This window comes from Triturus cristatus, chromosome 6 (assembly GCF_964204655.1).
Source record: "Triturus cristatus chromosome 6, aTriCri1.1, whole genome shotgun sequence".
NCBI classification, from domain to species: Eukaryota; Metazoa; Chordata; class Amphibia; order Caudata; family Salamandridae; genus Triturus; species Triturus cristatus.
This window is the reverse complement of record NC_140589.1, coordinates 1,669,174,487-1,669,189,622: the sequence shown is the minus strand read 5'-3', so window position 1 is coordinate 1,669,189,622 and position 15,136 is coordinate 1,669,174,487. Positions and strand designations below refer to the sequence as shown.

At 46.7% G+C, this 15,136-nt stretch overlaps 1 protein-coding gene across 1 annotated transcript in view; it reads right to left on the bottom strand.

The window, feature by feature from the left end:
• The window catches only part of SYT14 (synaptotagmin 14), a 486,478-nt gene that overhangs the window by 207,780 nt on the left and 263,562 nt on the right, over positions 1 to 15,136 (bottom strand). Inside the window, exon 3 of the mRNA XM_085609382.1 lies at positions 841 to 1,112. Coding sequence (XP_085465508.1) covers positions 841 to 1,112 — 272 coding nt within the window. The remainder of the gene's footprint in view (positions 1 to 840; positions 1,113 to 15,136) is intronic.

The following is a 15,136-nucleotide window of genomic DNA, read 5'->3' as shown; positions in this document are numbered from 1 at the left end:
TTGTCATTTTGGTGTCTATTTTTTCACAAAAATATTTCCTATATTTATAAATTGGTGTGGTATTTTTATTTTGTGTTGTGTCTTACTTATTTGATGTATTGGTGTTTTGAAATACATTACACTCCTGACTTCTCGTTGTCAGCTACCAAGTGTTGGGCAAGTGGCTAATTTACTGGGACCTTTATTGGACCCTATACCGCGTTGGTTTCCTTATTACTAGTGGTAGGTGTATACTTACCCCTACCAATTACTCACTTTCCAACATATTGTGTGTATGCTCATAAAAAGAGGTGCACTTAAATGCCAGAGCTGACAGTTCAGTGCTTTACTTTTCCAATGCATATTTCATTCAATTCGCTATTCCTTTTTATTTTTTAGTCATTTTTGATCGCTATACTATGCTTTCAGGTTACAGTAATACGAAACCAATAGTTCATTTTCTGTGTGCCAATGCAAATCAGATTTTTATGTGATGTGCATTAAAACTAAAAAGTATTTCCATACCTGTTGCTGCTAATGAGCTCCTATACAAAAAAGCTTAATTATTTCAAAAATAAAAATTTAACATTTTTATTACATCTACATGGCAGCCTGGTTTAAGCAGCAGTGTGTTTTATTTTTTCTTTCTTTTTATTTTTGAAGTATTTCCATGCAATAAAAGATAAAACAAAAATACCCAGCTTGCCAAAGTCAGACTGATTAGTTTTGCCAATACTTGTAAATAGGAGCGTGTAACCCTTAATGTGTCAACTATATATTTTAAAACATGTGTTTTCAATTAGTACATGAAACAAATGAACAATTGTCTGCATTGCTGCATTAATAGTTTAAGGCACTTACCTCCGGGCTGAGGACAGCCGTGCTGTCACTAGGAACATCCTCCTCGTATCCTTTGTTGTGAAAAAGTTCTGTGTCCTGTCCCATGCTTCCTTCACTTGGACACTTATTGTAGGAGTACCGTGGGCTGTTGCTGCCATAGGAGAACTCACACTTGCTGTCTTCGATTTCTGAGGGAGTGCCTGAGAGGTGCGGAGAACCACTGTCATCCTGATATGGCGGGGGCTGCAGTTCATCCAGCGGGGGTGTCCTTCTCATTCTCTGGATGCAGTTGGCTGTGAACAAGGGTCAGTTCTTATCAAAATCGATGCACAAGAAAAAAAAAGTTCACACTGGCCAATTTTGCCGTAACACGCCTGACATAAAGACATCATTATTCAGTGAGCAATCATACTAGCAGTAGATTGATGTAATGTGTTATCTGAATTGTCCAATCTTTTTTCCTTTATCAAATTAATTTGTGATCATCACATATTCATTGTTCTCCATGCTCTAAACATGGATAGTTCTTCATCATCATGGAAAGCTTGTGATCTGTCCTACCATAGTTGGGTGCTTCTCATTTTAAAACAACCTTTTTCAATGTGTTACTAATGAGATCATGGGGCCGATTTGTGATGTCGGTCGGATAGCCTCCAACCGCAGATCAGAGGCTTTCTGATCGACATCCAGGTTTCAAATCCGACAGCCTTATTTATTTTATTTATTTATTTGTGTAGCGCAGCTAATACCCTGGGGCATCTAGGCGCTTGTCATCCAACATCAATCCATCACTGAGATTATAATAAAGGCTAGAGTCTGAAAAGACAGAAAGTATGCAGTAAATAACCAGGTCTTCAAACCTTTCCTAAAAAGAAATCAAGTCAGGTGGGTTTTTAAGTTTGTAAGGCAGACAATTCCAAAGTTTGGTTGTGATGTTTATAAAGCTTTTACCACTCCAGCTTGATAAACGTGGTTTGGGGACCTCAACTAACATTTGTGAGAAGGATCTCAAGTTTCTGACCGGGGTGTACCAGCAAAATCGGTCGATCAGATAAGCAGGTCTCTGATTATGCAGTACCTTAAAGGCAATGCAGAGGGCCTTAAAGTTAATCTGCTTTTCCACTGGAACCCAGTGAAGAGCTTTGAGGGCCAGATTGGCAGAGGAATATTTTGGGATACCAAAGAGCAAACGGGCAGCAGAGTTCTGTAAAACCTGCAGTTTCACAAGAAGTGCTTTGCTTATGCCAATCAGAAGGCCGTTACAGTAGTCAAGCCTTGACAAGACTAATGCAGAAACCACCGTTTTCTGTAGGTCTGGCAGTATGTAAGGAAATATTTTCCTCAGAATCTTCGATGTATAGCAGGTGGGTGTAGTTATCGCTTTCACATGATGGGAAAAAAACAAGGTGGTGTCAAAAATGACTCCCAGATTCTTCGCCTTAGTGGCAGGAGTGGGGCGGGGCAGCTCCGAGGGCCACCAATCCGAGGACCAGATGGATGGATCACTGCCAGAAAGGAGAACCTTTTAGTCTTATTAGAGTTCAGCTTGAGGCAGTTCTGAGACATCCAACTGCTCACCTGTCGCAAGCAGGCATGAAAGTTGTGACCAGTGTCCTGAGTGTTGTTTGAGATGGAAACTATAATCTGGGTGTCGTCAGCATACAACACCATGGCAAAGCCATGAGATTTGATCAGTTTAGCCAGGGGGACCATATATATATTAAAGAGGGTTGGGCTTAGGAATGAGCCCTGAGGGACCTCACATGGAAGTTTTAAACTCAGGGACCTGAGGCCGTCCACTTCCACAAATTGTTCCCGGTCAGTAAGGAAGGATTTGAAAAGAACTAGAGCAGGGCCAACTGTGCCTATTTCATGGAGGCGATGTATTAGAAGGCTATGATCTACCGTATCAAACACCGCCGAAAGATCCAGTAATATCAGGCCCGCCATGCCCCCGTTATCCACAGAGCGCCTAATTTCTTCTTAGGCCGTGATCAAAGCAAGCTCCGGAAACAATACTGTGAATGGTCCAGAATATGATTGTGGTTGATGAATGAGGCCAGTACTTGATTCATATATTTTTCCAGAAGTTTTGATGGTAAAGGCAGTCAGGCGATTGGACAATAGTTGCATGGATCTGATTTGTCCAGGTTAGGTTTTTTTAGAAGTGGTAAAATGGATGTATTTTTCCACATTTTAGGAAAGATTGCAGTTTTGAGGACATGGTTGTATAACTCAGTAAAATGGCAAGCGAACAACTCGGTCTCAGAGTGTATAATCTTGGGAGGGCACGGGTCCAATGCTGAACTGGAATTGGTGACAGAAAGAATTTTGATGACTTGCTCACTCGTTATGGGTGGAAACTCAAAGAGATGTGAGGAGTGAGGAGTATTGGGGTCATGAAGACCCATTCTTTCTACATCAGAGAGTGAAGAGTGAGGATGGGAGATTATGGTAATACTAGAGTCCTGAGAATCCCCTCTGCCAACATCAGGGAGTGCGGACTGGGTGAAATTATCCAATACCAGTTGAGCCGCGAACAAATCATAGATACTCATTACCTTACTACAAAAGGTGGACGCCAAGGTATAACAAAAGGCTTGGTCTGGTATATCATGTCTAGCTTCTTGTACTCAGCTGATTTCTTTAACTGCAGCAAACAATTCTCTGGAGTTATTCTTTGCTTTTTAATTTTTTTCCGAGAAATAGTTGATCTTGGTGTTATGCATCATGCCTTTGTAATGAGTTAATAGTTTCTTGTATCGTTCTTTTTCCTTTATATCATATGAGTGTCTCCAGCGCCTTTCTAGTCTGCAGCATCGACTCTTAAGAAGTTTAAGATCTTCTGAAAACCAGGGTTCGGTGGGGGCCGTCCTTGTGATTTTCCCTGCTTTTTGAGGAATTGTTGCTTGAACTGCTGTCCCAATCCAGTTATGATAGTCTAAGGATGCTGTCTCCGGATCTTGGGATAGGATGGGTCTGCTCATGCCTAGTTGAGAGTTGAACTTGGTTTTATCCAGGCTATACCATAGGTATCCTCTAAGACTTCTGGTAGGAGGAGGTCTATTGCCAGTTGTAGCAGGCAGAGTGAGAGCTAACATAACTGATGCGTGGACAGACAAGAGGAGCTGCAGGATATTTTTGAATTCGAGGAAAGGACAGTCTGAAAATACAGCATCTAGGAGGTGACCAGCGCTATGGGTAGGGCCTCCGTAATCTGTGCTAGACCTACACTGGTTAATAGATCCATGAGGGCAATCAAATCCTTGTTAAGCTGAATATCTAGATGAAAGTTAAAGTCCCCAAAAATAGTATAATCTTGGGAGATTACTTTATATATGAGTAAATGCCCCAAGCTATGTAAAAAGTTGGCCCTAGGTCCAGGGGGGTCGATAAATCATCATACCATTAAACGAGTATATAGGATTGATGGTTATCTTGAAGGAGAGCACTTTACATTCAGTGCCAGTAGAAATCTCTTTAAAGGATGCTTTCAAATAGGCTGTCAGATTTGAAACCGGCCAGTCATTCCGGCTGGCTTCCAACGGGCTCAAGGAGCCTATCGGCCAGTCAGAACCGGCACATAATCCCTTAAGGACGGCATTTCCACTGTGGGGATTAAATGTAGGTTTCCCACAAGCTTTTCATGTCAGGCTTTCCGATATGAAAAGCCTGTCGGAAAGCGACTTTGAGAGCCCTTAGAAGGGCCCCCTTGCAACAGCAGCCTCAAGTTGGAGGTCTGGGGGGGCACATATGGTGCCCCCATGTCAATCCCTGCACTGAGTGGCAGGCACTGTGTGGTGCCTGCCACGCAGTGCAGGGATTAACAAAAAATCATTTTTCTTTATGGGAGCCTGTGCTGCAGCCGGTTTTAGACAGCAGCACAAGCGCCCATAGAGAAATGGGTGTGTGTGACCGCCCCATACTGAGAGGGTTCGCCTGCTGCTGCTGTTGTGGCTGCTGCTTGGCTCGAAAGGACAAAGTCCTGCCAAAACCACGAAACCTGTGGTATCCAAAGCCTCTGGACTGGGACTGGAGACCCAACAATCTTGCTGTGGTGCTGCTGTCTTTAAAGTGCTGCAGTGCTGAGTCCGCTTTGGCTCCAAATATACGGGATCCATCAAAAGGCAAGTCCAATAGGGTAGCTTGGACATCCGGTGAGAGTCCAGACCCTCATAGCCAAGCGTGCCTTCTGGTCGCAACAGAGGACCTCATTACCCTGGCAACAGAGTCCACAGTGTTCAGACCCGATTGTACGGATGCAGCTTGAATATTAGAAAGCACCATTGAAAAATGGCCCAGAACATGTTCCAGAAGCTTCAGGAGCACTACCTTCGCCGAGTCCATCGGAGCATGGCTATAGCAGACTAACAGGCATGTCGCATTCGTCGACTTCAGAGCCATACTACTCAAAGAGAATACTTTCTTTGCGGGTTGCTCCATACGTTTGGATTCCCTATCTGCAAGTGTAGATGGGATTGACCCTGCAGAATGCTTAGAGGAGCACGAAGCTTGGACCACTAAATTCTCAGGTGATGGGTGGGTGGATAGGAAAGCAGGAAGCCACCTTATACCTCCTCGCTACAGACCTGGACACCCCGGAAGCAGTCATCAGTTTTTGCCACACCTCCAAGATAGGCTCAGTCAAAGCCTCATTGAAAGGAAGCAAAGGCTCTGAGACAGAAGAACGGGAATGGAGCACCTCCGTCAAGATGTTAGACTTCAGTTATGCAGTAGGGAATGATAAATCCAGCAGATCAGCTGTCTTTCTATTGACAAAATGATAAGAAGTCATCTCTTACGTTGAAAGACCTTTTGGAGAGGAGAGCTCCCATTCAGGAGATGTTTTCAGGTCACTAGACTCCTGCAGGTCCTCAAATTCTTGATCAGGGTGGACAATCTCACCCTCCTCAGCCTCCTCATGCTGCTCTTGATACTCCTCCTCTTCCATCAACCTTTGCACTTCCCTTCTAGACCTTATTTTAGTAACCAGACGTGGCGCCAGACGTGGCGCCGGTGACTTCGGGATCGGTGCCGAAGGGAGGTCCACAGAGATAGTAGATGATGCCCGAAAATGTCGTGCCAGCACCGGACCAGAGCCAGACGGCGTCGGAGAAGATATGTCCAACAGCACTCCTCGAGACTGCACTGACGTTGAGAACCTCGGCATCAGGAGAGGCCAACTCCCCAGAGACATTGGCATAAAAGACATGAGAGGTGCCTGAGGGAAGGGAGGTGGCAAGCCTCTCAGGGAGTATGCCAGCGGACCCATGGGGCCAACCGCTAGCAGGATTAGCCACTCTGGCAAAAATGCCAAACATCGCATTGAGGAAATGTAACAGATCCGTACCTGGAGTCAGTAAGGCAGGATACCCTGGATCTGGTACTGCGGGTTCGGAGACCGCTCGAGGAGGCATTATAATTGGCTCCGGTTGACTCTGGGGGTGGAGTAGCCGACGGCAGAGGCGTCACTTCTTTTGGCGCTGGTGAAGTCACTGCTCTCGGAGCCGGAGATGGGCTGTTGACACCTCAGGAGAAGGAGTTGGAAAGACTTCGTCCTTGCGATAACGCCAGAGAGCCGGAGACCCCGACTTCAGTGATCCACCCTTGCACGAATGATGTCGAGGTCCATGGCACCTCTTTATCTTATGCTTCCTCGACGACTTTGAGATATGCGGAGTCGAAGACTTGGACCGGCACTTCGGCCTCCTTCAACCACTTTTCTGCTTTTTCGCTTTAGCCATAAAGAGCTTGGCTTCCCTCTCCTTTAAAGCCTTGGGGTTAAGATGCCAGCATGACGAACACTCCCCGACGTCGTAGTCCGACGACAGACACCATAAACAATCTTCATGGGGGTCAGTAATCAACATGCCTTTGTAGCAGCGACATGAGCCATGGTCGCTGCTACAAAGGCACGAAGACTTGCAACAAAGAAACTCCCATAAATGGAGAGCCCTGGGAAAAAACATTGTGTGTCGACGGAGCGGAAAATAAGGAACTGACGTCAGCACGCAACGACGTCTTCTTATGGCTCCAATGACGTCACGCGGAATCCCATGTGGAGCCATTCCATTGTGACGTCCTTGTCGACCTGGGAGAGCTGTAAAGTAAAGTTTCTGTCGAATGCTGCGCATGGCTTTAATTCAAAAGGTGAGGAATCCACAGGCAGATGTATCCATCAGAAAAATACACAAATTATTAAATATTTTATCATATTCACAAGCAAATATTTAAAAAAAAATAGAAATTACATTTGTAATGGTTGTATCTTTTCAAAATGTAATTCATGCCACCCATCGTCCATTCTATATTCTGTTTAAAGGCACTTTCACTGCTCCCATAAATCAATCTGATGATACCAACTTCCTTTTTATCCTCCAATTTCAAATCTATTCACCTTTACAGAACGCTTTAACATTTTCAATTTTACATTATGCTTTTTTATTTATATACACTTTATTCATTTGGTAATAATATTTCTAAGCTGTTGCAGACCCCCTGATAGTTTGTATGCAATATATGGCTGATGGTTCAATATCAGTAATGTTCCAAATTGTATCAAATGCCTTGATGAGGTCATTATATGTTAGAAATTGTCCCGTCTAGCCCAAAATTGTTCCTAATAGAGTCAAACGAGAGAAGCTGACCTTTTTCAGACAGATCACCAACTGTAAATATAAGTGCAGGTGGTGGTCTGATGATTTGAGACGTCTTCAGAATAGTCCAATCACCTAACAGTCTCATTCTCATAGCAAGATAGTCACTCAGCACCGTTTTTGTACATGACAACAACCTGATGTGCTAACTGCAGACTCTCACTCCGACTAGGCCAGATAAATCTAGTGTCATCTCTGCTAACAGTCCGTATCTAAACCATGGCAGTGCGTAACCACTCGACCTCTGATTTCTAGTGCTGGTCCAAACTCTTTCAAAATGAATTACCCACCAAACCTAATGAACAAGTTACTTACTTTCAGTTACGCCTCATCTGGTAGAGACTCTATTTAGCGCAGAGCCCTTATCTTTGGATTACCCCAAGGAGTCAGACTGGACCTGGAATTTGTTTTGTGAGCAGCATCCCTGCGCGCCATAGGTGGCATTGTTTGCTCAAAGTGGTGCCGTCCATGCCGGAAGTGATGCCCGCAGTGCTTTTATAGGTGCCAACCAGGCGCACATACATCAGTTATTTTCCATGACTTTCCACACTAGAAGCGTGGAGCCATGAAGGACATTGACCACTGGTGTGGAAAATTAGGGCCCTGAAAGGGGAAAGCCCTGTCCCTAGAGACCAGTTCACAGAGCAGGGAGGTTGGGCGGGCCAGTAAGGAATGTGCAGCTAGGTAGAGTCTTCACCAGATAAGGCTTACCAGAGGTAAGTAACTTGTACATCTGATAGAGACTTCTAGCCTTATATTCCTGACCTTTGAATAGATATTCAAGAAATACCAATCTGCAAGCCAATTTCACATGAGGAAGTCCTGTAGAACCAGACGGGTATAGTGCCCATCACTATGGTCCTGACTGTCCAGACAGTAGTGTTTGGTAAACGTGTGCAGGGAAGCCCACGTTGCTGCCTGGCAGATGTCCAGGACTGGAACTCTGCAAGGTAATGCAGTTGTTGCCAGCTCTGGTAGAATGAGCATACAAACCCTCGGGGTTGCTTTTTAGCCAGTGCGTAGCAGATGTTGATACAGAGTATAATCCATCATGAAATGGTATTTTGTCTGTACAGTCCATCCTTTGTTTATTCTCACATGCCCCAGGAAGAGTTGGTTGTTAACCAGTAACTCTCATGTGTGATCAAGGGAGAATGACAAAGCTCTTTTTGGGTCCAGATGGTAGAGTTGCTCCTCTTCTTTGGAAGGGCGAGGCAGAGCATAAAAAGTAGGCAAGTGATGGATTGGCCTCCATGAAATGGAGTGACCACTTTCGGACGAAAGGAAGCTCTCGTACGAAGCAGCAGTTTTTCTGGGTAGATGTTGAGATAAGGAGGCTTGGATGATAAGGCCTGAAGAGCACTGCCTCTCTGGGCAGATCTTATTGCAACCAGGAATACCGTCTTAATTGTCCTGAGTGGACGATTGTGCAGAGGCTCAAAGAGAACGCATATAAGGGAAGTGAGTATGAGATTGAGGTCCCACTGAGGCATAACAAAGTGGGAAGGTGGAAATAAATTTTGCAAACCTTTCAGAAGGCAATTTAAAATAGGGGATTTTAAGAGGGATGGCTGATCAGGCAGTCGCAGAAAATCTGAAATGGCGGACAGCTAACCCTTCAGAGTTCCCAGAGCAGAGCCCTGCTGGGCAAGGGCAAGAGTGAAAAGCAGAAACTGAAAAAGGGGGCAGAAAGGGGATCAATTTGGTGTCTGTACACCATGCAACATATTTTTGCCCAAAGGCAGGCATAAACTGTCTTGGTGGAGGGACGCCTGGCTGCAACATAAGGTCACAGACTTCGGGCGAAAGGTCAAAAGATGTCAACTGTAAGATGCCAACTGTCACCGCTCAATCTCCATGCAAGAAGGCGGTGTGTTGACAGGTTCGGGTGGAGAACCCTCCCCTTATGCTGCGACAGAAGATCCACCCAAAGAGGCAGCCATGCTCAACAGCTCAGAATACCAGACTCTCCACGCCTAGTCCAGTGCCACAAGAATTACTTGGGCCCAGTCGTTCCTGATCTTCTTGAGAACTCTGTGCAGGAGTGGTATGGACAGAAAGGCAAACAGGAGGCCTCAGCTCCACTCGAGATGTAAAGCATCTCCGAGCGTGAGCCGCCTTGGAATCTCCAGCATGCAGAACTGCTGACATTGTGCATTCTCGTAGGTGACAAACAGATCTAACCAAGGCTCTCCCCACTGCTGAAGGAGACCTTGCAACACCTCCGAATGGAGATGCCCTTCATGATCCAGTAGGCATCATCGGCTGAGTTCATTCGCTCTGGCGTTCAGAGAACACGTCAGATGTTAAACCACCAGGGATAGGCCCTGCTGTTCCAGCCATGTCTAGTGACACAGGGCTTCTTGACAAAGGGTCCACAACCATACACCGTCCTGTTTGTTTCAGTACCACATGGTGATAGTGTTGTCCTTGAACACCTGTACCAGCTTTCCCTGGACGACGGGTAGAAAGGCTTTCAATGACAATCAGAACGCTCGGTGTTCCAACAGGTTGATGTGGAGTTCAGATTCTATTCGAGACCACAGTCCTCTGATCTCCACCTCTCCCAGATGGCCGTGTCATCTCAGAAGTGACACATCTGTCACTACTGTGAGATTCAGTTGGGAAAGAGAGAAGGGTATGCCGCTGACCCAATCGCGGTTCGTTAACCACAACTACAAATCTTTCACAGTTATCTCTGAGATCTGGACAACGTAATAGAGATTTCCCTGATGGTGCTCCCACTGGAACTTCAGGTCCCACTGCAGAGGCCGCATATGCCAATGGGCATGTATCACCAGCAGGATGCTTGCGGCCATGAGCCCCAGCAGCCTCAGAGTCAGTCTCACCGAAATCCAGGATTGAAGCTGAAACATCGGTATCATAGCCTGAATATCCTGGACTCACCGTTCAGGAGGTTAGCCTGAAATTGCACCATGTCCAGAACTGCTCAGATGAAAGGGAGCTCTGAGAGAGAGTCAAGTGTAACTTCGGCATGTTGATAGTGAACCCCAGATAATGCAGGAGGTCCTATGTAATATGAAGGTGGGAGACGACAGCCTGGGGCGTACCTACCTTCAACAGCCAATCGTCGAGATAGGGAAAGACTGGCACCCCTAATCTTCACAGATGAGCTGCAACAACTGCCATCACCAAAGGGGCACTGGTGAGGCCAAAGGGGATCACAGCAAATTGAAAGTGCTCATGGCCCACCGTGAACCGCAGGTAACACCTGTGGGTAGGCAGTACGGAATATGGAAATATGTGTCCTCCAAGTTCAATGCTACCATCCAGTCTCCTGGGTCCAGGTCAGATAGGGCCTGAGCTAGAGTAAGCATTTTGAACTTCTCCTTCGTGAGGAAGAAGTTGAGGGAGCACAGCTCTAGGATAGGATGAAGGCCTGTGTCCTTTCTGCGCAACAGAAAGTAGTGGGAATAACAACCCCAACCTATTTTCTGGCCCCAGCACTCTCTCTATGGCTTCTTAGGCCAAAAGAGTCAATACTTCCTGTTGGAGAAGAGATAGATGGTCCTCCATAAGCCTGTTGTAAGTAGGTGGCATGGAGGGTGAGGTAGACTTGAAGGGGAGGGAGTAGCCCCTTCAATCTGCAAAACCCATCTGCCTGATGTTATCGACTTCCAGTGGGGCAGGTGATGGCAAATCCTGCTGCTCACTGGGCACCCATGATGGCAAATGGGCAGACTAGGAAGGTTTGGAAGCTATGACTGCTGAGGGGTGGTGGACTGATGTGACCGCTGGCCACCCGACCCACAGGGCCGATAGCAGCCATGTCCATGGAAATGCAGATGCTAGAAAGCTTGTGCACTGTGGTGGCTGGGAGGGTAAGGACACAGATTTATGCCCATTCCATGGCCACAAAAAGAACGAAAGGTGGATTGAGGGTGACAAGCGGTCATTGAAAGGCCCAAGAACCAGGCCGTAGCCCTGCTATCCTTAAAGCGCTCCAGCATGAAATCTGCCTTAACTCTGAAGAGACGGGAGCCATCAAAGGGCATGTCCATGAGTGATGTCTGGACATCCCTAGAAAAGCCAGTAGTCCTCAACCAGGCGTGGTGTCGCAGGGCCACTGTCGATGAAACCGATCTGCCTAAGGAGTCAGTGGTGTCTAGTCCACATCTAATTATGAATTTAGCTGCATCCTTTCCATCTGCAACAGCCTGGGAGAACACCGCTGGGCCTCTTCCAGGACAGTTGGCAGCACCTGCGCAACCACATCCTACAGGGCATGGGAATAGCGGCCCAGAAGGCATGCGGTGTTCACCGACCGCAATGCCTAAATTGTCCAGCCTCTTGGATTCCTGATCCGGTGGGGCAGTTGGGAATGTGCCAGGATTTAAATGTGAAGTGGAGGCGGCTTGGACCACCAAGCTCGCTGGAGTGGGGTGTTGGGTGAGGAATTTTAAGTGGTGCAGGGTGGTGGTGATGTGTAATCATCCTGTTCACAGGAGCCCCTGTGCTGGGCTTGAACCAAGTCCCAAGTAGGACATCAGGAAGCACCTCACTGAAAGAGAGAAGCGGTTCTGATGGGGACATTATCGCCTGAAGAACTTCCGTCAAGACATTAGTCTTGACTGCCATCAAGGGAAAACTAAAGCCCAGGACCTCAGCTGCCCTCTGCACCACCATTGCAAATTAAGCTCCTCCTCTATAGGCAATGTAGGGGGAGAAAGCATGCCAGTATCTGGAAAGATGTCCAGTCTACTGGCTTCACCCACATCCCCACATCAGTCCATTGGCTCTTCATAGGGCTGGTATTCTTCAGGGTCCTTCGACCCCTGCCATTCCTCCCCAAGTCCTAGCCCATAAGAACAGGGCTCAGGCTGTGGCCTGGATGGCATGGCTCTAGTCGGCACCGGTGCTGATGTCAGATGACTCCCCTCTGTGTCGGAGTCCAGGATGAGGATGGGGATTGTGCTGCTGGTGGCCGCCAGGAGCGTCGACCTCGGGATCGGTGCCGGGGACGGTCGAAGTGGTACGACCAGTGCTGATCCAGATCCATCTGAAGATCCCGGAGGCCCGACTGGTGCCGGAGCAGCCGGCGTGGACCCAATAGGGGTCCCCCCCCAGCCCAAAGGCATGCCGACCAGGAAGAACATCCTCCTCGGAGTCCTTGCAATGGATTGTGTATTCGACTCCTGTAAGCATCTCGCAAGAGTCACCACCTTTTTATAAATATTACAACCATATTTTAATAACACTATTTCTACAGTTTAACATTAAACAATAACTGAACACATGAAATAGAACTCTAAACAGTAGATTTAAACAAAATCCCTAGAGAGTAATCACACAATTAAAAAATTGATTTCTATAATGATACTTCATACTGTACAATATGCAAAAAACAAATTATTCTCTTTCTGAATTATAATTACGACTTTAATGAAAAAACACCTACAAAGGCTCTGAAAAGTATGTTTTACAATGTTAATAAATTTGCTGGGAAACAGCCTCAATATGAGAGTCAGAAGAACTGAGGAGATAGACAATCTCAACATAAATATTGTTGCATTACTCTGTTTTATACTTAAACATAATTTTTTAGAAACATTTTGGAAAGTGTGCACCCTTTTCTGTTAGGTTACAATACGAAAGCAATTCCCTTTTAGAATAATGTCCACACACAAGATATATCATTCAGTTATTCTACCATACAGACGCATACATATCTGTTTTTAAAAAACATTCGAAATTCACTGAAAAAAACAAAAGTTAAAGTAACGTTATACTTAGGTGAGCTGCTCAGTGACGCTAATGTTTTATACTATAATAAACACAGAAATTCACCAGTTATATTAAGCAGGACTAACTATAACTTGTGCCCTGTCATGCACTGCTTATGACCTCACATACGACATGTTCTGTGACATCCTTTATGATATCCCTTATGACATCTCAAATGACGCTTAAATTATTTTGGGGAGGGGCGCATGGCCTCCCCTCGCCGAGCCTCTGAGAGGCCCCAGGAACCCCATCCTCTGGGCCTGAGGTAGAAAAAGAAGGGAGGGCGGAGCAGCTCCTTCCCAGAGCTTAATTAGGCCCTGAGGACCTCAGGGCCGTCTCAGTGACTGTGTCCCGGGGAACCCACCTCCCAGGACAACGTACTTTCCCTGCCCCCAGTAGCACTGGCAGGGAAACATATGTTTGTTCGGACCTGGCGGGAGCATTTTTGAATCTCCCGCCTGATGGGAGCAAACATGCAAGTAAGCCGGCAAGATAATTAAAAATGCTCTAACCAGCTATGAGCAGACTTCTGTCCTGTTCCCTGTCATCACTCTAGCGGGCAGGGAAAAAGAACACATATCGCTTCCTCCCGGAGGGAGCATTTAAAATGGCTGCTCCCTCTGGGGGAGACCACTGCAGGCTTCCGCATGATTCTGGAAGCCCCTGCGTCCCCAAACATGTTGGTTGGTGGGTGCCCTGGGTGGGCATCGGGCCCCCTCCCCATTTAAATAACATACGGCCCTGGGGGATGGGGTCCCCAGGCCCTATAAAGGCTTAGGGAGCGGGCCCTGTGGCTCCACTCTCCTTATTTTTCTTGACTTTGGTTCCAGGGGATTGGATCCCCATGGCCTAATGAGGCTCAGGGAGGGTGGGTGCATGCCCCCTCCCCCAATCTAAATGGGCACCCATCTATAAGTCAGACAAGCCCTAGGGGATGGGGTCCCAGGGGCCACAAAGTGCTCGGGAGAGGGGGGGCCACATAGCCCCCATCCCTTTTTAATGGAATGTGGACCCAGGGATGGGGATCCTGGGGCCTATTACGGCGTGGGAACCGGCGCTACCTGCCCTCTCCACTATATATATATATATATATATATATATATATATATATATATATATAACTGCTCAGTTGCAGGGGCGCACTCGGGAGGCAGAAATCATGCGCAGGCATCAGCAGAAACTCCCATCATTGGAGCACGCCTGACGCGTTTCGGAAAAAGTTCCTTAATCATAGGCTGACTCGAAATTTTGCTGTGCTAATGGCATCTTTATTTAAATATCTTCCCTCCAATGGGATGCTTTGAATAAGCTATCTTCCCTCCAATAGGATGCTTGAATAAGCTCCAGCACCTGCTGGGAAATCCCAGTGCCTGCTGGGAGATGTAGTCCATGAGCCTGCATTTAACCCAAATGGGAATCGAGAAAAAGTTCCAATTTGTAGTGAGAGTCTCCACTTTTGCCAAAAATCCAGGCAATGTCTCCCCACTATAGGGCAACAACCAATTTCGTACCCTGTGATCCCTTGTCAATTTCCAGGGTGGTGCAGCCCCTCGCGCCCGAAGCCGGCGCGATAACATCAGGAAACAGCTGCTCAGTTGCAGGGGCGCACCCGGGAGGCAGAAATCATGCGCAAGCATCAGCAGAAACTCCCATCATTGAAGCACCCCTGACGCGTTTCGGAAAAAGTTCCTTAATCATAGGCTGACTCGAAATTTTGCTGTGCTAATGGCATCTTTATTTGAATATCTTCCCTCCAATGGGATGCTTTGAATAAGCTATCTTCCCTCCAATAGGATGATTGAATAAACCCCAGCGCCTGCTGGGAAATCCCAGTGCCTGCTGGGAGATGTAGTCCATGAGCCTGCATTTAACCCAAATGGGAATCGAGAAAAAGTTCCAATTTGTAGTGAGAGTCT